We start from the raw sequence: 22,940 nt of genomic DNA, 5'->3' as shown, positions 1-22,940 counted from the left end.
CATACCAAAATGTGCATTTTCTACATTTTACTGATGAAACCAAGGCTCGGAGTGGTGAAGTAACCTGCCCCAGGGTAGCCAGCTGGGAAAGGCAGAACTGAGTTTTATACTTGGGTCTGACAGACTCCAGGCTTCACCACACTTTTCCCAGAAACCCAGCCCAGAGCCCTGAGGTTTGGCCAGAGGACAGGCACCTGGGACCCCTGCATGGGGCAGGGCCCTGTGGCCCCGTGGCGCCCATCTCCAGCAGTCCCGCCTGGCCCTGCTCACCTGGCACATGAGGACCAGAGGCTCTCGGAACTCAGCCTGGCAGATGGCACAGATGTCACCAGCTTCTGTGCACTGTTGCCCCGTGGCCCGGACTCCGTAATTCTGCTTGACAGAAGCGAGGGAGAAAGACACAAACACAGCTGTGGCCCGTGCTAGAGAGGTACCCTCAGAAGCACAGTGTGGTCTGTTCCCAGCTCCCAGTTCCTATGAGCTCGGGGAGGCCCATCAGAAGCCAACTCACCTGAGAGGTGCAGAGAAGCTTCAGGGCCTTCCTGACTCCGCCCACGCGGCCACAGATATCGAAGGACTGAAAGGAGAGTGAGTGGATGGCTACAAACTATCCAAGGATGGTTCAGGATCTTTCTCACCATGGGCCTCATCTTTGACCATCTGTAGGGTACATCCTCCCATTTAAAACTCCCCATTCCCACTAGTTTTACTTGGCTTTTGTCTTGCTACCCATTAGCAGTCTCCTCTGCCAGTGGGGCCAGGATGGCGAATATATGGCATGCCTACTGCCTCTTCCCCCGCCATAAGCCCAGGGCAGGCATTGCTAATCGATCACTCTTCTTCTGAGCCAGGCTGTGATCATCCTTCTCCATCTAGCACTCCTGTCAGCCACAGCCAGCAGATCAGAATCGGCAGGCAAGACAAGCCCCAGTGGTTGACTCTACATGGACTGCCTGGCTAGTCCTGCTTTAAGGAAAGGGAACACACGATTCTTCCAGGATTCTCTAAAGCCAGAAATAGATACGGAAAAAGAAAGAGGAGGATGTGTTTATTGTCGGGAGTGGGGAATCTGACTCTGCACTAATAATGAAAAGAGGAGTGCTCTATACTGATTTGCAGAGTTGAGGGTGTGCAATTTAAGAGGAACAGAAAACAAATTCCATGGCCGTGCTGTTGGTGGGTTGAGATCTCCAGACTCTGGAGGCAGCCTGCCTGGGTTTGATGCTTGTTCTGTGATCTCCAGCTGAGTGACACTGAAGTTACTTCTCTCTGGACCTCAGTACACTTCCCATAATATTGACATGATAATGGAATGTATCTGGAAGGGTTGTTGTGAAGAAGACAACGAGAAAGGATAGCATATAGTGAGTTTTGTGGGCAAAGAAATTAGGATGGCTGTACCCATAAATGCAGGAAAGTACTGATATATGGTATAATGTGGAGGAACCTCAGAAACGACCCTAAGTGAAAGAAGCCAGACACTAAAGATCACAGAGTGTATGATTCCATTTACATGAAAATGCCCAGAAAAGGTAAATCCAGAGAGTCTTCAGAAAGAAGACCTGTGGTGGCCAGTGGCTGATGGAAAAATGAAGAGTGAGGCTTCCCAAGTTGCTGCTGCTGTTGTTTAGCTGCTAAGTCATGCTCAGCTCTTCGCGACTTCATGGACTGTGATCCACCAGGTTCCTCTGTCCGAGGGATTTCCCAGACAAGAATGCTGGAGAAGATTGCCATTTCCTTCTCCAGGGGAACGTCCCGACCCAGGGATCGAACCTGTGTCTCCTGCACTGGCAGGAAGGTTCTCTTCTACTGGGCCACCTTTCTTTGTGGGCATTTCTGTGTGAAACGTCCTGGACTAGACAGTGGTGGTGGTGACACACACTGAGAATCCTCTAAGTGACTGAAGTGCTCACTATAAAACGGTCAAATAATTTCGTATTGTGTGAATTTTGCTTTTCAGTTCAACAGAAAGAGATGAGGGTGTTTATCCAGGTTCCTCACTTGCCCGCCCCCCACCTGCCAGGTTCAGCTGGTGAACGGGTCGTCCTTAGGCCAGCCCTCTAGCCCCCAGGCCACCTCACCTTGCACAGGCTGTAGAGGACGATCAGGACCCCTCCCAGGAAGTAGCTGTTGGAGGAATCATCACCCATGATGTATTTATACCACAGCTGGATGGGGACGAGGGATCGGAACAGCTGGCTCAGCTCCTCGATAACCAGATAGAACTTTCCCTGCAACCACACAGAAAGCATCAATTATTATCAGCAGTAAAGACCCAAAGGACCCAGTTGAGGGGCCCTCCAGCCCAGGGAGTAATGACATTCCAGGTCACAGCCAGCCCATTAATCAGCTCTGGAAAGCACTCAGGCCTGCTCCTAATGGGCCTGCGATGTGGCCGGGGAGACAAGGCCCCTGCCCGCTGCCCTCGCCCGCTGCCCACCAGCCCAGGAGATCAACGCTCTGAGGATCGCCTTTCAGGGAGGCAGAAACTGGACACCTTTGGTAGAAGGTTGGAGTGGGGGTCACTCCCTGGTGCCTGCTGTGGCTTTGAGGGCTCCAAGCCGATCATGGGGCAACAGTCACTGGCCCTGCACACACATCACGCTCATCTCTAGGGGGCTGGCCCCAGCTTCGTGGGCGACTGCCCTCACTGGCAGGGGCAGGATGGACCACAGGATGCAGAGAAGGATAGGCAGAGAAGAGGAGGGGAGAAGATGGCCCAGCTCCCCTGCCTACTGTCTCCAACATGGCAGGATCATATGTGGGGAAAGAACATGGACTCAGGGCTGGGGTCTCAGGCGGGGGGACTCAGAACCTCAACTTGCTACATGTCCACGAGCCTCACTGTCATCACCTACAGAATGGGAATTGCAACTGCTACCTTCTGGGTGGCTCTGAAGATTAAAGGAAATAAACAGGAAAAGTATCTAGGGTTCTCTTTCTCATCCTCTCCCGGCTTTTTTCAAGTCCCTCAGCTTTCTGGGGCCTGCGCTATAAAATGGACATGAAAATAACCTACCCTGCCGTGTTCAATGAAGTTAAACAGAAACCTCTTTAGGACCCAGCATTCCACTCCCAGGTGTGTACCCAAGGGAAAGGAAAATATATGTCCATTCACAGGTAACGTTCATGGCAGCTTTATTCATAATATCCCAAAACTGGAAACAGCCCAAACGTCCATTCATGGAAGAATGGATAAACAAATTGTGGTATATTTATTCAATAGGGTATTACTCAGCAATAAAAAAGGAACAAATGTTGGTGATACACAATAGCCTGGATGAGTCTCACACATTCTAGCCAATCAAAGGAGACAGACACAAAAGAGTACATATTGTGACATTGTGATTTACATGAAGATCTAGAATAGGCCATGGTAAACTGCAAAGATGGAAACAAGATCAGTGGTTGCCTGGGGCGAGATGGGGGAGGATGGACTGTAAGGGGGCATCAGGGAACTTGGGGGAATGAAAGAAAGTTCAGATTGTCTATATAAAATTTTATATTGTGTACAGTGATGGGGTGGTGGTTATTCATGTGCGTACATTTGCTAAAACTCACTGAAATGTGTGCTTCAAATCTATGTGGTTTGTTGTACAGATATACAATAAAGCCTCAATAAAGCCGACTGAAAGAAACAAACAGAAACAAACAGCCCTGCCCCAGGCATGCACAGCCTTAAAAATATGAACAGGGACTTCCCTGGTGGTCCAGTGGTTAAGACCCTGCATTACCAATGCAGGGGGCCCTGGTCTGATACCCGGTCAGGGAACTATTAGTAGATCCCACATGTCGCAACTAAGAGTTCTCAACTAAAGATTCCTCAGGCCACAATGAAGACCAAAGATCCTAACTAAGACCCCGTGCAGCCAAATAAATAAATAAATACATAAATAAATGTTTTTTAAAAAGTGAATAATTTTTGTTCCAGCAATTCTACTTCTAGGAATTTATCCTAATAAATCAGGGATCTGGGTTAATAGATATGTCAGTAGGAATGGCCACTGCAGCATTCACTGTAACAGAGCAAAAAAAAAAAAACAAAAAAAAAAACAGGTGACAAAGTAAATGTGTACAAAGAGGGTCTGGTTATGATAGAGATCAATAATGCAAAGCCATACAGCCAGCCAAATACCATCCTGAAAATGAGTGACTTTGCAGTGAAGAAATCCAGCACATATTGTCTTGCTGTTGCTGTTAAGTTGCTTCAGTCGTGTCTGACTCTGTGCAACCCCATTGATGGCAGCCCACCAGGCTCCCCCATCCCTGGGATTCTCCAGGCAAGAACACTGGACTGGGTTGCCGTTTCCTTCTCCAATGCATGAAAGTGTAAAGTGGAAGTGAAGTCACTCAGTCGTGTCTGACTCTCAGCGACCCCATGGACATATTGCCTTAACCAAGGTTAATTAAGGTTAACATCCTCAGTAATAAATCACTGAAGCCTAAATCCCTGATACAATGCACTGAGAAGAACACAGTATCACTGCTGTGTATTCTGGTCAAAAACTTACAACCTCGATTGAATCAGGAGAAAACAAGAGACAAACCCAAACTGAGGAACATTCTACAAAATAACTATCCAGCATTCTTCAAAAGCATGACATTCACGAAAGACCAAGAAAAGACCAAGGAGTTGTTAGATTGGAGAAGAAGGTAAGTGAAAGTTGCTCAGTCACGTCTGACTCTTTGCAACCCCATGGACCATAGCCTGCCAGGCTCCTCTGTCCATGGAATTCTTCAAGAGTGAGTAGCCATTCCCTTCTCCAGGGCATCTTACTGACTCAGGGACTGAATCTGGGTCTCCTGCATTGCAGGCAGATTCTTTACCATCTAAGCCAAGACTAGGGAGACATGACTAATGCAATCTGGAATCTTAGATTTGGTCCTTAGATCAGGAAAAAGACATCTGTGGGACAATGAGCAAAATGTGACAAGGTCTGCAGTTTAGCTACTAGTAAGGGAATTGATCTTAATTTCTTGGCTTTGCTAACTGAACTATGATTATATTAAATGTAACATTAGGGGAAGCTAGGCGACGGGTACATGGGAACTCTGCACTATTTTTGCAACTTTGCTCTGAGTTGAAAATTATTCCAAAATAAAAAATTAAAAAAGAAATAATCCTGGCAAAAGATATCTATTGATTCAGGGAAATGCTCATATTATAGTTCCAAGTGGAAAAGCCACAGAATGCAGAAACTACTCATTTTCGTTGTGGTTTTCTGTCTTTTCCAATTTTTTCGGTACTGAACATATGATGTGTTTAAATTAGAGGGAGAAAAAGGTTATAAAAACATGTTGTGTATCCACAAATGGATGATGTAAAAGGCTATGGATAGAGACTTTATATCCATGTTGCTATATTCTGTCTTGATGGCCTGGGTACAGGTCACTCGCAAGGGGACCCCTTGAAGTGGATGTACCCACATCTGCTAAGGACCAAGGACGGGCATCCAGTCATCCGTTCACTCCCATGTCTGACCTTGCAGAATCAGAACCTCACTCCAGACCTGCTGAAGCCCAGAACCATCTGTAATTTAACAAGGTTCCCAGGTGATGGGTGTGCACGTTTAAGTTTGAGAAGCTCTCTTTCAATGGATAAGTGGAAGAAGGATCGTGCAGTAATGTGGGCACTATGAGGGAAGAAAGGTATTGCAGAAGCCCAGAGGTGATGGAAAAGGTGGTCAGTCTTTGGCTATCTTGCTGGGAAGCCTCCTGTTCTGTCCACCTGGCCCCATGGTGGGTGAGGATATGACCACCTCATGAAAGGTCCTATGTCCCTGTGTCTCTGGGAACCCCTGCCTGCTCATCTGATTGGCTCTGGGGGACAGGCCCTCCTGTGTCCTCTCAGGCTGATCTTGTACCACCAGTCCGGCTTGGTGGGTAAGAGTGCAGCCTCAGGAGCCACACAGCCTGGACTCAGATCCTATTGCCAGCTACCTTGCTATTTCTGTTCCCTTGTCATTGTCTTTGGATCCCCCAGTTCTCAGGCCCCACTGGCTGAGAGCTGGTCCCCTGGCCCAGACCCCACACTTCCCACTGGCCTAATGAGTGAATCCAGAACAAAGGTCAGCGGCCTTTCTCTTCTGCCACGGGCCAGACAGTGACTACTTTGGCTTTGAGGTCACACAGCCTCTGTCACCACTATACCCCTCAGCTACTGACAACAGACAAACAAATAAGCAAGGCTGTAAAATTTTATCTACCAAAACAGGTGTCGGGGCATATTTGAATGCAGTTTGTGGTTTACTGACCCCTGATCTACACATCAGAAGCTAGATAAGTCAAGTCTAGGGGCTCCCAACATATCCCCAGATTTCAGGGCAGACTCAGGGAACAGCTTTTGGGCCCTTCTTTCAGGTGCTTTGCTATGAAGACCAAGCTCCTTCTCTGCAGATGGATGTCTGGTCCCATACTCTTTGCCGAGCTAACACTTGAATATCTTCTGTGTCTCAGCTAGCTGTCACCTATTATGAGGACTCTTCCCCAACTACTTAATTAGGTGCTCCTGTTACACCCTTTAAATCACTCTTTTAGATCACCTCTCACAATATTTAAAAAATTATCTCTCTTCCTCTGGACTGTAAGCCCCATCAGCATAAAGATAATTTGGCTCCTGGTCATATCACCAGCACGCAGCACAAAGTAGGTGCTTACTTAAGAGCTAGACACTTTGGAAGCACAAGATTTCCACCCTTATTACTCAGGTCAATGTCTAGAGTTTGCTGATGGAGAAACAGAATTGGAACATGGAAGAGAGTACTTTTCGTTATAAGCAAGCCCTGATGTCACAGAAAATAAAATAAAGGGAGAGAGAACGCTAAAGGTAGCAATTAGCTGCTGGCGGGGTAGGGGGAGGCACTTGGAGAAGGAGATAGAACCACCGGGGAGAACTGGGCATATCCCAGTGAAACCATCTCTCTCTAATTAAGCAGTTTTATAATTCCAGGTTGCTTAAGCGTGTTATTTCTGACGACCACCAAATGGAATGTGTGGTTTCTCCAGGGTGTCAGAGAACAAGGAAAGCGATCAGATTATGAGCCGTCTGGCCTCCCTGTCACCCGTGAAGGGGAAACAGTAGCAATTGCTGCAGAACTTGGGCATGGAGAGGTTGCTGCTGGGATTCTGATAAAGGGGGCGGTAACAGTTGAGATGGAGAAGGCGGATTCAGTTCTGACTTTCTTACTGCTTGGAGGGGGGAGGGAAGGACCACACGTGAACTGGGAAGCTAGGAAACAAGAGAGAGCTGACTCTGGAAGGGAGTGGGAAGTGAAGGCAAGTGGGATACCGAGAAGCCAAAGAAAGGAACAGAGAAAGAGCACTCTGGAGAAACATACCTAGGAAGGGTGATGTGAAGGATTACAGGGATGAAGAGAAGGGGACGGAGACATAAGCAGAGAGTTGTTAGCAGCATAAATGTACAAAGACATAAAGAATAGACAGACACGGTAAGAAGTTTTTTTCTGCATAAAAATTAATAATGAATATTTATGAGACTTAACCTGTTTACAAATTTCTTTCATACACATTTTTCTCATCTACAGAAGTAGGACAGCACAGTAGTTAAGGGCACGCAATTTGGGGCTCCAGGGTCAAATATGCTGCCTACTAAATTGGTTGACTTAGGGCAATAATTAAACTTCTCTGACCCTCCATTTACTCATCTGTAAGTGGGCTTGAAAACAAAGACACATAGTGGAAAACAACCCCCCCCCCAAAAAAAGGGCCCCAATATGTAGGTTTCCAATTTCTCTGGTGTAAATACTCCCACCAGGCCAATTTCAAGGTACCTAGGGTTTAAAGACTATTGGCAAATTTTCTGAAAAGGTAACCATCCGCTCTCACAAGCCTGTGCAAGTTGGCTCCAATACACCAAAGTGATTGGGAGGACTGAGTGAGCATATGAACCTAAAATACAGGTACCCAGAAAGGGCCCAGTGCGTGATGAGAGCCAGGAAAGAACCTCGTGATGACCTGGGGATGCGGGCACTATTACTGTCACCTTCTTTCAGAGGTGGGGCACCCCAGGTTCAAAAGAAATAGGACTGAAGTAGAATGCGGCAGAGGTGCTATCTGGGATGCCCAGGCCCCATGAGACCTGGTAGCTGTCCGGGCCTCCCCCTCGCTTGCCTTTCTTCCTCCAGCACCACATTATGAAAAACCCAAAGGGAGACTACATGCAGAGGCCATGTGCAGAGGGAGAGGCTCTGAGCAAGACTACATGGAGGAGAAGCAAGGAACCCAGACAACAGGGAGAACTGAGGCAGCAAATATAGGACCCTGGGCAATTCATCCCACCTGTGTCAGCTGAGCCATTAGACCTGTGACTGAAAAAGCCATCTTAGATGGTCCAGACTCACTGTACATCACATGAAGACCAGCTGTCCTCAGTGTGTCCTGGCTGAACTGACCCACAGAATCACAGGAAATAAGGAAATGGTGGTTGTTTGAGGCCAAAAGAAAGAAAAAAAAAGAAAGAACAACTAAAGTACTCATCTAAGGATACTCGGCCAGTGCTATGGATTGAATGTGTCCCCACAAAATTCTTACTCTGAAGCCCTTACCCTCAGTATGGTGGTATCTGGAGAAAGGGGCCTTTTGAGAGGTAATTAGGTTATGAGGATGGAGCCCTTCAGGAGGATGAAGGGCTTCATGAGGATGGAGACCTCACTAATGGGATTAGTGTCCTTATAATGGCACCCCACTCCGGTACTCTTGCCTGGAAAATCCCATGGACGGAGGAGCCTGGTGGGCTGCAGTCCATGGGGTTGCTAAGAGTCAGATAAATTGGTCACATGGGGCAGGCAGTGGGTGGGGTGCCACAGCTGACAGCCGCAACAGGACCACAGGTAGAGGGAGAGGTGCTTCCGCCATAGAGAGGGGAGTGGCAGGAAAAGGAGGCCAGAAAGCTTCTCTGAGTTTAAGTTAGAACAGGGCCAAAGGAGTCCTCATTGCAGAGCCCTCCTTTAATGTGGGGAAAATAAACGGTAACTGTGTCCAGACTCTTGGTGCTTGCCCTCATTTGCTTCTGTTGCCCTGGACTGCTAGTTAGCTCTGGGTTGCCTCAAGGGACAGGGCCACGCTTCCTGCTCCAAAATGGGTGGGCTGGGCCAGTGCAAAGGGCTGAAAACAAAGACTTGTTTTCTTGGGAAGGTATCCTGTGGGTCTGTTATGATTGCTGGCTGCACCAGGGGGACAGCAGCTGAAAGAGCCCTTCAGAATAAAACAGCCACAACATTGACCTCTGAAGTGCTGTGCCCATCGGCTAAGGGGCAGGAGGGCCAGCTAAGACTTTAGAAAGCTTAAGGGTGGGGAAAGAGCTTGGTAACTGCCTTCAGAACAGCCTGGCCTGGAGTGCTGGGAGCAAGAGGTGTTGAGGGGACTGGGACTAGAAAGAAGGCTAGAGAGAAATGTAGGGGGTTGGGAAAGGGGAGAGACACAGGAGGGGAAATAGGGGATGTGGCCAAAAGAAGAGCGGGGAGGAATGACAGAGTTAGAAGTCAGGAGAAAAGGAGCACCCAGGAATGAGAGACCAGTGCAGAGGAGGCCAAGGAGGAAAAAGTAATCCCATTATTAAGCACATATCATGGGCCAAGAATTGTACATCAAATGCTCCCTTGGTAGGGTAGCTATGACCCAGTTCCATTTCCCAGATGATAAATCTCAACAAACGCAAGGGAGGCAAGAATAAAGTGTGGGAGACTAAGTTAATGAGATATGTACAAGAGAGAAGAGACAAGAAACTAGCAGCAAAAGAGAAGATCAAGGGCCAGCTCAGTTTGGTGATGAAAGTTTCTCTGGGAACACTTAGTACCTGCATGTGGCCCCCAATTCTGACAACCCTAGAAGATGGACACTGTTCTTACCAGTCCCAGTTAGCAGGCGAGGAAACAGAGGCTCTGAGGGGTTCCCATGTGCTAGACAGCGGTAGAGCCAGGTTTAAAACCAGTCTGACTTCCCATCTTGTGCTTTGCGCTCTAAGAGGAGACTCTAAGTTAAGAAGTTAAGAGTGAGATGAGAGGGGAGAGAGAAAGAAAAGATACAAGGTGTGTGGGAGGGTAGAAAACCAAAGAGCGAGGATGAGATTCAGATAAGAAGTCCTTTATCTGAAAGAACTTCTATTCTTAGCTGTCTGACAGTCTAGGGAACAGAGTCTCTGAGTTGGGGGTACGGGACCTGTAGGGGTTCCGACCAGAATAGAGAATGAAATAGATTTTTGGGTGCTGGAAGCGTTTTATATCTCTGCCACCCAATACAGTAGCCAGTCGCCATGTGTGGCTATTGAGCACTTTAAATGTGGTGAAATCTGTACTGAGATGTACTGAAAGTATGAAATACACAGGAAATTTCAAAGTCTTAGAAAAACAACAAAAAGGTAAAATATCTCATTAAATTTTTTTATATTGATTACATGTTTAAATGATAATACTTTGCACATACTGGGTTAAATATATTATTAGAACTGATGTCACTTATTCCTTTTTGCTTGCTTAATGTGACTACTTGGAAATTGGAAATTGCTTATGTGACTTGTACTATATTTCTGTTGGAGAGCACTGGTGATATCTTGAAACATATGGATATACATATACATATTTTACATATGGATACATACATATGTAAAAACTCATCGAGCGTGTACACTTATAATTAGACTGCTTTACAATATGTAAGTTATGCCTCAATAAATAAAAAAAGAAAGAAGAGTGAGCCAGGTTGGATATAGAGGATGGGAGCGCGACGGGTGGGGGGTGGGGGGCGGGGCCCGAAGGGGCGGGGCCAGAGGCAGGCGGCCGCACGTTACCCGGCAACAAGCGCTGCCGGTGACGTCATCGGTGGCGGCGGAGGCCATCAATCCCCCTCCCGGTGGAGCGGGCGAGTGGGGCCGCCTGTCTCCTCCTCCCCCGGGCCCGGATGAGATCACCGCAACGGGCAGCCGGCTGTCCCCGTGCTCCCAACAAATCGACTCCACGGCAAGCGCCGGCATCTCATGATCTCATGGCCCCGCGGGACGGCGCCGGCCGATGAGGTCACAGCCCCGCGCCCCTGGCTGCCCAGGTCTGCGCGCCGGCTCCTTGCCAGGGTCTCTGGGCACCCTGCCATCCGTACCAAGCAAGCCCCCCAGCTCCTGGCTCTTAAGCCTTCGGGGACAAAGGAGGTGGCTGTTTCAGAAGGGCAAAGCTACCTTTTCCACTCTTGCTGCACCTTTTCCTGCCCACTTATTTGAACCTGTCACCACTGAGGCCACATGTCTAGCAGGGAGAGACTGCAGCAGCTCCCCAGAACTTGAGGTCAGGAGCAGTGCAAGGCGACTTGCACGCGTGATTTCACAGCCGTTAAATTAAAGAACTTCTATTCTTAGATGTCTGACAGGGAACTGAGGCTCAGAGGGGTAAGGGACACCTGCCCCAGGTTACCCAGCTAGGAAAGGGTTTCAGCAAGGACTCTTTAACCCTTTGGCTCTCTCTTAACTGCACCCCAAGGAGAAGGCAATGGCACCCCACTCCAGTACTCTTGCCTGGAAAATCCCATGGACGGAGGAGCCTGGTAGGCTGCAGTCCATGGGGTCACTGAGGGTCGGACACTACTGAGCGACTTCACTTTCACTTTTCACTTTCATGCATTGGAGAAGGAAATGGCAACCCACTCCAGTGTTCTTGCCTGGAGAATCCCAGGGACGGGGGAGCCTGGTGGGCTGCCGTCTATGGGGTCACACAGAGTAGGACACAACTGAAGTGACTTAGCAGCAGCAGCAGCAGCAGCAGCTGCACCCCAAACATCCACTTTTTTATCCTAGTTCCTCCTTGCTCTGGTGGAAACAGTGATCATGGCCACACTGCTGGGTGCCCACCATGCACTGGGTACTTTATATTAAAAGTCACAGATCCACATGCCAAACCCATGGAAAAGGTATTAAGAGTATATGGGCTAGTTTGTGGATAAGAGTCAGAAGGCTCAGAGGGGTGAAATGACTTGTGGCAGAGCCAGGATTTGATTCTACAGCACAGGCTTTGTATTACTCTACACTACCTTCCGCAACAAAAGGGGATGCTTTCCTGTTAACTGTGGACAATATACCCTCTCACCTGTCTCCTTCCCCCTTAGGTCAGCCATCAAAGGCAGTCAAAGACAGCCTAGTGAGAGCGCCTCTTGGAGGGTGGCTCAACTCCCTTGCCAGCAGCAGATTTTCCATCACTTACTGCTCATCATTTGCTCTCCAGCAGCATCCACTGCCTAGGATGACAGGGAGGGAGGGAGATGACATTTTCTGAGTGGCTGTGCTAAGCCAGGCACTGAGTCACTGCCATTACCAAGAGCAGAGCTGTGAGGGGGTCATTACCAGCTCCATTCTGCAGATGAGAAAACTGAATTTATTTTAACTACAATCAGATGGCAAGGCAGTACCAGCTTCAGCTTCAATATCATTTCCACACAGAAAGTCCTTCCCATCTTCCTAAATGAATCCTCCATAACTTCTGTGTTATTTTCTTCTTAGTGCTTATTGCAGTTTGAAGCTTTATGTTTGTGTTTAACGGTGCTCTTCCCAACTCAATGAAAGCACTGACCCTGTTGTTGCATTCACCGTTGTATTCCCATGCCTATGCAGTGCCTGTCATATGACAGATACACAAGAAATGTTTTTAGGGTGAATGCAAAGAATTGTTGGCTTAGGCTGGTGGACAGTCCTGATATTCAAACTCAGGCTCATTTGGGCTTAAGCTTGGGCTTATATTTACTTTCTAAGAAGTCCAAGCCTCTTGGTACACATAACTTTATTCACAGCAAAACCATTCTGGTGCTCACTCTGCTGCTGCTGCTGCTGCTGCTAAGTTGCATCAGTCGTGTCCAACTCTGTGCGACCCCATAGATGGAAGCCCACCAGGCTCCTGTCCCTGGGATTCTCCAGGCAAGAACACTGGAGGGGGTGCCACTGCCTTCTCCGGTGCTCACTCAGAGCCTACTAATTCTAAGTATGCTCACAGTACTGACAAGTTTGATGTTCTGATTTCCCAACCAGCAGAGCCCTTGCTTGGTAACAGACAGAGGGCAGGAGGAGGAACTTGATAAGAAATTAGGTGTGGAAGGGAGGAAGTTATACATGTTTATGCCTGCTCTAGTCTTTTGTTTTTATATAATTTTATTTATTTAGTGTTTTTGTGCTGGGTCTTTGCTGCTACACATGGGCTTTCTCTAGTTGTGGAGATGGGGCTCCTCATTGCGGGGCTTCTCACATTGCAGAGCATGGGCTCAAGGGTGTACAGGCTTCAGTACTTGTGGCACGCAGGCTCTGGCTGCTTGGGCTTCAGTAGTTGCAATGCATGGGCTTAGGTGCCTCACAGCATGTGGGATCTTAGTTCTCTGACCAGGGATAAAACCTGTGTCCTTTGCATTGCAAGGAGGATTCTTAACCACTGGACCATGAGGGAAATCCCCTCCTCCTGGCTTTAATAACAGCTCAGCAAGGAAGGAGACATTAAAACTACAGAAAAGCAGACTCAAGGAAAATGAGGTAGTAGTAACCACAAAACTCTGGTTTCTCATGCACAAAGGGAGGAAGGGAGATGGATAGAATCTAGGAGATGGGCACAGGGAGTTTCTAAGCCATGAGTTAATTTTCTACTTTTTAAGCTGGGTACATGAGTCTTTGTTGTTTACAAACATACAGAACACATAGTTTCCTGTTGCAAGAAGGAAATACTATGCACTATGTTCTTTCATTGAATGGAAGATATATTTTAAGTGAGATGCATATACGTATTATTATTGAAGAGATCTGTAATACTGCTCTTCTAAGCTACCTTAAGCTGCACAAATTTCTGTATTTTAAAGGTGAGTAAGGGAACTTCCCTAGTGGTCCAGTAGGTAGGACTCTGCACTTCCAATGCAGGGGGCCTGGATTTGATCCCTGGTTGGGGAACTAAGATCCCACAAGCTGTGTGGCACAGCCAAAAAATTAAAAATAAATAAATATATGAACATGAATAAGATGAAGGCCATTCACAGAAGTTTGTTTCCCGTGAAGAAAATGAATGTTTTTTACGAGTTAATGTTTCTTACAAGTTAGACGAACAAAGTTTTTGCAGAGATTGTTCCCTCAATGTATGGAGCTTGTTCTCTCAATGTAAGGAAATGGCATCCCACTCCAGTATTCTTGCCTGGGAAATCCTAGGGACAGAGGAGCCTGGCAGGCTACAGTCCATGGGGGTCTCAAAAGTCTGACACAACTTAGTGACTAAACAACCATGGAGCTTGTACCCAGGACTTGGAGTAGCTAGAGAAATGTTTGGAAAAATCTACAAACCTATGTTTTCCAAAGTTTAACTGAAAGCTGTGTGAAACTGTTCAAAGCCCAAGTAAGAGTGAACGCTTTCAGCATGCAGGGAAAGACTTGTTTCCCATTTACTAAATGTATGTCTCTCACAAACTGGATGAAAGGAAAAATCCAAATTGGGAAAGGAGTACATCAAGGCTGTATATTGTCACCCTCCTTATTTAACTTATATGAAGAGTACCTCATGCGAAATGCTGGGCTGGATGAGGCACAAGCTGGAATCAAGATTGCTGGGAGAAATATCAATAACCTCAGATATGCAGATGACATGAACCCTTATGGCAGAAACCAAAGAAGCACTAAAGAGCCTCTTGATTCAAGTGAAAGAGGAGAGCAAAAAAGCTGGCTTAAAACTTAACATTCAAAAAACTAAGATCATGGCATCTGGTCCCATCACTTCATGGCAAATAGATGGGGAAACAATGGAAAAAATGACAGACTTTATTTTTTGGGGCTCCAAAATCACTGCAGATGGTGACTGCAGCCATGAAATTCAAAGATGCTTGCTCCTTGGAAGAAAAGCTATGACAAACCTAGACAGCATATTAAAAAGCAGAGACATTACTTTGCCAACAAAGGTCTGTCTAGTCAAAGCTATGGTTTTTCCAGTAGTCATGTATGGATGTGAGAGTTGGACCATAAAGAAAGCTGAGTGCCAAAGAGTTGATGCTTTTGAACTGTGGTGTTGGAGAAGACTCTTGAGAGTCCCTTGGACAGCAAGGAGATCCAACCAGTCCATCCTAAAGGAGATCAGTCCTGAATATTCATTGGAAGGACTGATGCTGAAGCTCCAATACTTTGGCCAACTGATGTGAAGAACTGACTCATTGGAAAAGACCATGATGCTTGGAAAGACTGAAGGCAGGAGGAGAAGGGGATGACAGAGGATGAGATGGTTATATGGCATCACTGACTCGATAGATGTGAGTTTGAGCAAGCTCTGGGAGTTGGTGATGGACAGGGAAGCCTGGCGTGCTGCAGTCCATGAGGTCACAAAGAGTCAGACATGACTGAGCAACTGAACTGATATATATGCATATGTGTGTGTGTATATATATATATATATATATATACCTCATGTGTTATCTTAAAAATGCCACAGGCAGAACATTTGTTTGCCTAGTTATTGACTGTAACACCACGAAGAGGCAGGGGGCAAATCAGTAACCCCAGTTTCCTAGAAGGTACAAAATAAACCCAAGCTTTATGCTCAAATGAACCTGGGTTTGAATATCAGCACTGCCCACTAGCCTGAACCACCGAATCTTGGGAGAAACTGAGGCTCAGGGTCAGAGAAGTTCATCGTTTTGCCTAAGATCACAGAGCTGATAAGCGGCAGAAGGGGCACTGGAATCCAAGTCTGTCTGATGTCAACATGAATGTGCTCACCCACCACGACATCCTGCCTTCTGATAACTAGACACCTGTCATTAAAGAGCAGAGCTGGTGAAAACACCTGTCACCCACACCCTCCCACCTCCAATTTCCTACACTGGTCCTCTCTCTACTCTTCGGGTTTCCACGCCAATGGCTGGGATCGGCCTCTGTGACACAGAGTTCTTGGGGCTGGACTGAGGCCCCAGAGAGTCTCTCAGCTGTGAGGAGAAACCTGCCCCTCAACAGCAGCAGTCAGGCGTCTAGCTTCACTGGCTGTGGTTCCCCTGATTTAAAAACTTCCACTCTTGGGCTTCCCAGGTGGCTCAGTGGTAAAGAATTCACCTGCCAGTGCAGGGGACATGGGTTCCTCCCCTGGATCGGGAAGATCCCACATGCCACGGGGCATCTCAGCCTGCACACCACAACTACTGACCCTGTGCTCTAGAGCCCAGGAACCACAACTTCTGAACCTACGTGCCACAACTCCCAAAGCCCGTACGCCTAGAGCCTGTGCTCCGCGACCAGAAGTAACGAGAAGTCCACACACCACAATGAAGGGTGGCCCCTGCTCTCCACAACCAGAGAAAAACCTGTGCAGCAACAAAGACTAGCACATCCAAAATTAAATAAATTATAAAAATAAAAAATAAAAGCCTCTGCCCCATGAACTGGAAGGGTCCAGGTCACGTGTCCCAGCAACATGTGTTATCAGGAGCTTCCTCACAATCAGGGCCCTGCTCCTCAGGACCCAGGAGAGGCCCAATTATATGGTGTTGACAATGAAGCCTGAAGTGGCCTGGGACCCTGTTAGCTGCAGAAAGGCAGTCTTCTCTTGATTCCAGTCCCAGGGGGATGGATGTCCTTACTTGTTCCTGTGTCAGCTACACTCTTAGGCACAAATGCTCTGGCAGCAACTTCCCAAGCCTGTCTGCCTCCTAAAGTACTGGGGGTGGAGTGAGGTGAGTGGGTGCATGGGGCAGGGGTGGCCAAGAAGGGCAGAAGTTGCCTCCTTCCTGGTGGTCTAGCGATCATGAGAGGAACTAGATGGATGTGGACTTCAACTGCAGGTCTGCCCCTTTGCTGGGAGCGATTTTCCCCACATTACATCACCTCTCTGAGCCTCAGCTTCTTCTGCAAATTGGGGGAGGTGGTAGGCGTAACAATGGCTCCCCCATATGCCCACATCCTGATCCCCCGATAATGTTCAGTGTCACCTTGTGTGGTAAAAGGAATTCTGTGCATGTGCCAAAGTGATTACATGTTAAGGATTTTCAGAAGGGGAGGCTATCCTGGATTACCAGGGGTGGGAGCAACGCCATTATAAAGGTCCTTATCAGGGAGGCTGGGGTGTCAGAGTGAAAGAAGAAGAGGTTGAAGAGAGGTGCTCTGAAGAGAGAAGGGGCCACAAGCCAAGGCTCACAGGCAGCTTCCAGAAGCCGGAAGACACAAGGGAACATATTCTCCCCAGAGCCTCCTGAAGCGACCAGCCCATACCTAACACTTTGACTTTAGCTCCATGAGACTCAGTTTGGATTTCCAACCTCTAGAACTGTAAGAGAATCAATTTATGTTGTTTTAAGCCACTAAATTTGTGGCAGTTTGTTACAGTAGCAAGAGGAAACCAAAACACTCTGCCTTAGTTCCCCCATCTTGAGGACAGAGTCAGGACCAAGTGGACGGAGACTCTTAGTTTAAGGCCTCTGCCTGAAAGGCTGGCTCTAGGGCAGGATGGGAGGAGGCCAGAAAGCATATTCCGGGGTGGGAGTGGCCTCTGGCGCTGTGGTCCCCTGCTGCCTCTCTGATCACCAGGACTGGCTACATAATTTGCAACGCCTGGTGGAAATGAAAATGCTGGGCCTCTTGTTTAAATAAAATCCTCACAGCAAAGATTGAGCAGGCACCGAGAACTCTGTGCTAAGCCTTCTAAATCCTTGAGCTCATTCTCTCCTCACTGGGCTCCTCTTTGACGGGAGCCACATTGTCTATCAGCCCCATACATGGAGGAGGCAGTGGAAACTCAAACCTCTGAACTTGCTTCTCTGAGGATACATGGCTAGTGGCAAACAAGATTCAAAGCGTGGCTGTTCTGAGACCCAGCCAGGGCAGGAAGTGTTAATATATCTTTCCTTCTTTGGCCTATTCAAGGAAGGCACTCCTGGCATTCCTAAGTCCCGAGATGAAGAGGCAGGGGTCTGTCAAGCCTTAGCAGCTCTCAGCCGCTGAGCAGCTTGTTTACCTCCAATCTCCAAGCTCCAGTGGAATTCTGACCTGTGAGGGTCACGGGGGAGAAAACACAAAAGGAAACACACACACGCACACGCACACACACATACTGAGCACCTATTCCGTGTCAGTAACTGCGGAAAGCGCCTCTACCTGTGCTGTCTCAATTTATTTTGTTTTAGCTCGAATCTCCCCTAAAGCCTTGAGGGAAACTGGATTATCTCCTTTTTTACAGAGGGGGAAAGTGAGGCACGGAGCAGGGACGTGACAGGCCAGAAGTGATACTGATAGAAATGGCAAAACTAGAGTTCAAACGGGAATCTGCCTCCCTCCAGAGTGCAAGGTCTTTCCAAATGACTCTAGAATGTTTCTGGACACACCGTAAATTGAGAAGTGTAAGTGGTGGGCTCCCTTGGACCATCTCAGTTGTAACCCCCTTTCTTGCCCCCGGCGTATCTGAGGGAAATGTGAGAGCAGGGCAGGCCCACCCATAGCAGAGGAAGTCAACCCCAGAAAACCAGCAGAGTGGCAGCTACCCGGCAAAACTCAGGTGCCCACCCAGAGAGAGGAGGTGAAGGGGATGTCTCTGAGGCCACCTCAGGGAGCCTGGCTGCCTCCCTAATCATTTAGCTGGAGAAGAGCAAAATAATCACCAATTAGCTGGCTAATTAATCCCCGCAGCACCCCAGAATAGGGGCTGCCGCTGCACAGCCATAACGTGGTGTGGAAAGGCACACGGTGGGCCTGAGAGTGAGGGACCGGGGCCTCCCCTGCCTTGCCCCGAATGCAAATTCACACCAGCCATTTATATCACTCATCTGTTCATTTGAGAGTCACTGTACACTTACTTACTATGTGTCACCATGCCTAATCACAAGCATGGTGGACATCACCCCTGCCCTCCCGGAGCTTAGAGTCCAGTAGGGGGAAACATTCAACAGTTAGCTGGAAAAATGCACACGCCAAACTGATTCCCACTGCAGTACCGTGGACCTGGCTGTCCCCTCTCCCTTGCCTGCCCTTCTGGTTTGGCTTTGCCTGGCTAACTACTAACCATCTTTTAAACCTCCAAGGTCTTAAGTTCCAAGGTCACCTTATCTAGGAAGACTTTACCGGGGGCTGGTTTAGGTACCCACCCCTCTATTTTCCAAGAGGGCTCCGCTTCCTGCCTGTCACTCCATCAGACTGAGTTTTGAGCTTGAAAGTCCTAGGTCTGGGTAGCCCTCCATGCCTAGCAGGGTGCCCGGTACTCTGCTGACGTCTAATAAATACTTGTAGAATGAATATATGAGAGGATAAATCATGAGATCTGGGAGCAGTAACTTTGGAGACTTGGTTTCCTTATCTGTAGAAGAAGGTCTTTCTGGGTCTTAATCTGTGAACAAAAGAGAAGGACCTCCCTGCTGGTCCAACGGCTAAGACTCCTCCCTCCCAGTACAGGGGGCCGAGTGTGATCCCTGGTTGGGAAACTAGATCCCACATGCCACAACTAAGAGATCCTGCATGCCCAACAAAGACTGAAAATCCCACACGCCAAAACCACAACCCGGTGCAGCCAAATAAATAAATATTAAAAAAAAAACCAAACCCAACCCCTGCAAAAAAACCAGGAGTATAGCCCAGCCTCTGAGGTACTGGGGTACCTCTGCAATATCCATGTGTGACAATTCTCAGTATGTGAACTGAGAACTTTCAGATGTTCAAACTGGATTTAGAAAAGGAGAGGAATGAGAGATCAAATTGCCAACATCCACTGGATCACGGAAAAAGCAAGAGAGTTCCAGAAAAACACCCACTTCTGCTTCACTGACTACACCAAAGCCTTTGACTGTGTGGATCACAACAAACTGTGGAAAATTCTTAAAGAGATGGGAATATCAAACCCCATTATCTGCCTCCTGAGAAATCTGTATGCAGGTCAAGAAGCAACAGTTAGAACTGGACATGGAATTTTGAACAGACTGGTTCAAAATTGGGAAAAAGGTACGTCAAGGCTGTATGTTGTCACCCTGCTTATTTAACTTATATGAAGAGTACATCATGTGAAGTGCCAGGCTGGATGAAGCACAAGCTGGAATCAAGACTGCTGAGAGAAGTATCAATAACCTCAGATATGCAGATGACACCACCCTTATGGCAGAAAGCAAAGAGGGACTAAAAGCCTCTGATGAAAGTGAAAGAGGAGAGTGAAAAAGCTGACTAAAAACTCAACATTCAGAAAACTAAGATCATGGCATCTGGTCCCATCACTTCATGGCAAATAGATGGGGAAACAATGGAACAGTGACAGGCTTTATTTTCTTGGGCTCCAAAATCACTGCAGATGGTGACTGCAGCCATGAAATTCAAAGATGCTTGCTCCTTGGAAGAAAAGCTATGACAAACCTAGACAGCATTTTAAAAAGCAGAGATATTACTTTGCCAACAAAGGTCCATATAGTCAAGGCTATGGTTTTTCCAGTGGTCATGTATGGATGTGAGAAAAAGGGGTGTAAAGAAAGCTGAGCGCCTAAGAATTGATGCTTTCAAATTGTGGTGTTGGAGAGGTCTCTTGAGAGTCCTTTGGACTGCAAGGAGATCAAACCAGTCAATCCTAAAAGAAATCAGTCCTGAATATTCATTGGAAGGACTGATGTTAAAACCGAAGCTCCAATACTTTAGCCACCTGATAGCGAAGAACTGACTCACTGGAAAAGACCCTGATGCTGGGAAAGATTGAAGGCAGGAAGAGAAGGCGACAACAGGGGATGAAATATTTGCATGGCATCACTGACTCGATGGACATGAGTTTGAGCAAGCTCTGGGAGTTGGTGATGGACAGGGAAGCCTGGCATGCTGCAGTCCATGGGGCTGCAAAGAATGGGACACAACTGAGTGACTGTGAACTGAACTGGAATGTCCAAACTGAGCATTAATCATGGTGGTCTGGCCCCTGCCAAAGTCACAAGCAGGCCAAAGCTTGTGAATCCCTCCAGCCTCTGCCAAGGGAGCTGGTGTATATGTTACAGTTGTCTTTGCCTGCAAGGAACTGAAACTGACTCCCACCAAAGCCAGAAGGGCCTGCTGGACTCACTGTGGGATCGTCAGGTCATCTGAAGGCAGAAGTGGAAGGACCTATCTTCTTGACTGGTGTTTTTCCAACTTTCCCTGGGGATCTAGTTAAAATGCAGACTGATGCATGATACTGCTCCCAGGTGCTGAATGATCAAGTGTACTCAACTTCTGTGTTCCTCTTTCCCTGGGTGAGGGCACCGGATGGGTCTTTCTTGGGCCAGGTGCCTGTCCCAAATTTTCAGTGACAGCCAGAGCAGTAGAGCGCTGACAGCAGCTATGGCCCCAGCAACAGCCGTGGCCACAGCCCTGTTCCCGTGTATCTAGTTATTCCTAGGGAAGGGTGGGCCTTGGGCTTGAGCAGCCACCCTCAGAGGGGTTGACTACAGCTGGAGGGAACCATGCCAGCTCGCTGTGTATGCAGTGACACTCTGAGCGGTGAAAGGTATCATCTTTCAACCTGGAAAGTGATTTCCAAAGGCCCAGCACCAGGGGCGGATGGAGGAGAGTTTAAATAGCAGCTGTGTTCCTAATTTCCCCAGGAGGAGGCCTGGCCGCCCCTCCTCCGTGTTGAGTGTTTGCCATTAAAAACAAACAGTATCATTTGGTTCAATATAAAATGAATTAAAGGAAATTAAACTGCGGGGGCCATGTGGCAAGCCTTGTCCTCCATTGTCTGAAGCCATTTTTCATCTTCCCCGGTAGGGAACAACAGCTTGGGGGGTGTGGAGCCGAGCAGGGCTAGATAAATAAATAAATAAGGTGAAAGACCCCCCTTTCCCCAGGGGCAGAGGCGGGGGTGCAGGAAATCCCAGGTGCCTGCTCTGGCCCGTCTGTACTGCATTCCTTGGAGGCAGAATGTAGACCTCGAGTCTCCCAGGGAACGAAGGGAAAGGGAAAAAACAAACAACAAAAAATGATGTGGGGCCTCTGAGACAGAAAGGGGGGTCAGGGCAGCTGAGAGAGAAGACTACGGACCAGAGGGGCCGGGAGAGGGGGGTCTCAGGCACCTGACTGGTGGGGAGTGATCCTGGCTCTTCCCAAGCCGCACAAAGCGGGGTTGTTGCCGCTATTTGTGCTGCGGAAACTGAGTCAGGAGGGCAGGGGTGGGGAAAGATGGGCAGAGAAGAGAGGACTGGATAGTGGTGAAGAGGGGGGAGGTCGGGAACTAGACTGCCCAAGTTCAAATCCCAGCTCGGCCACTCATCAGCTATGTGCCCTGTGCAAGTCACTTACCCGCTCTGTGCCTCAGTTTCCTCATCTGCAAATTGGGAGTAGTAAGTATCTCCTGCATAGGGTTGTTGTGAAGATTAAAAAAGTTCATGTCTATGAAGCATTCAGAACAGTACTAAGGACGCTGGCTATTTGTTATTGCTGCATGATAGTTATCATCTTATTATGATTATCAATAATCATAAACAGAACATTGATTATGTTCTTATTCTTGGTTTCTGGGGGCATCTTCCTTGGCATCTGAAGACTTAGCCTTAAGTTATAGCTCTGCCATAGGCTTGCTGTGTGACTCTTGGGTAAATGAATATACCTTGCTGAGCCTCGGGTCCCTCATTCTACAAATCAGGGATAAGCAACTTGGGACAGTGTGTGCTGGTGCCTCCCAAGGTCCATTCTCCCCTTCCTCCTTCAAAATAAGAACTATGATTTTTGCTTAGATCCACTGGAACCCAGCTGTAGGATGAGCCCCAAGTCTTATGTAGCAATTATGACTGTGCGGTGGCCAATGAAATGTAAGTTAGTCACAGAAGCCATTTCCAGGAAGCAACACCTTTTAATAATATCTCGCTAAGGAAGCAGAAAGGCAATGCCAAAGAATGCTCAAACTACTGCACAATTGCACTCATCTCATACGCTAGTAAAGTAATGCTCAAAATTCTCCAAGCCAGGCTTCAGCAATACGTGAACCGTGAACTTCCAGATGTTCAAGCTGGTTTTAGAAAAG

The 22,940-nt window shown here is 47.8% G+C and overlaps 1 protein-coding gene across 4 annotated transcripts in view; it reads right to left on the bottom strand.

The window, feature by feature from the left end:
* The window catches only part of RNFT2 (ring finger protein, transmembrane 2), a 62,288-nt gene that overhangs the window by 7,151 nt on the left and 32,197 nt on the right, over window positions 1-22,940 (bottom strand). For all 4 annotated transcript variants that reach the window (XM_044930134.2, XM_006043041.4, XM_044930136.2 and 1 more), the window contains 3 exons: window positions 2,082-2,231; window positions 512-577; window positions 271-372 (listed from right to left, as the gene is read on the bottom strand). In XM_044930134.2, coding sequence (XP_044786069.1) covers window positions 271-372; window positions 512-577; window positions 2,082-2,231 — 318 coding nt within the window. The remainder of the gene's footprint in view (window positions 1-270; window positions 373-511; window positions 578-2,081; window positions 2,232-22,940) is intronic.

The sequence above is a fragment of the Bubalus bubalis genome, chromosome 17 (genome assembly GCF_019923935.1).
Source record: "Bubalus bubalis isolate 160015118507 breed Murrah chromosome 17, NDDB_SH_1, whole genome shotgun sequence".
NCBI lineage: Eukaryota > Metazoa > Chordata > Mammalia > Artiodactyla > Bovidae > Bubalus > Bubalus bubalis.
This window is presented reverse-complemented; position numbering and strand designations above follow the sequence as displayed.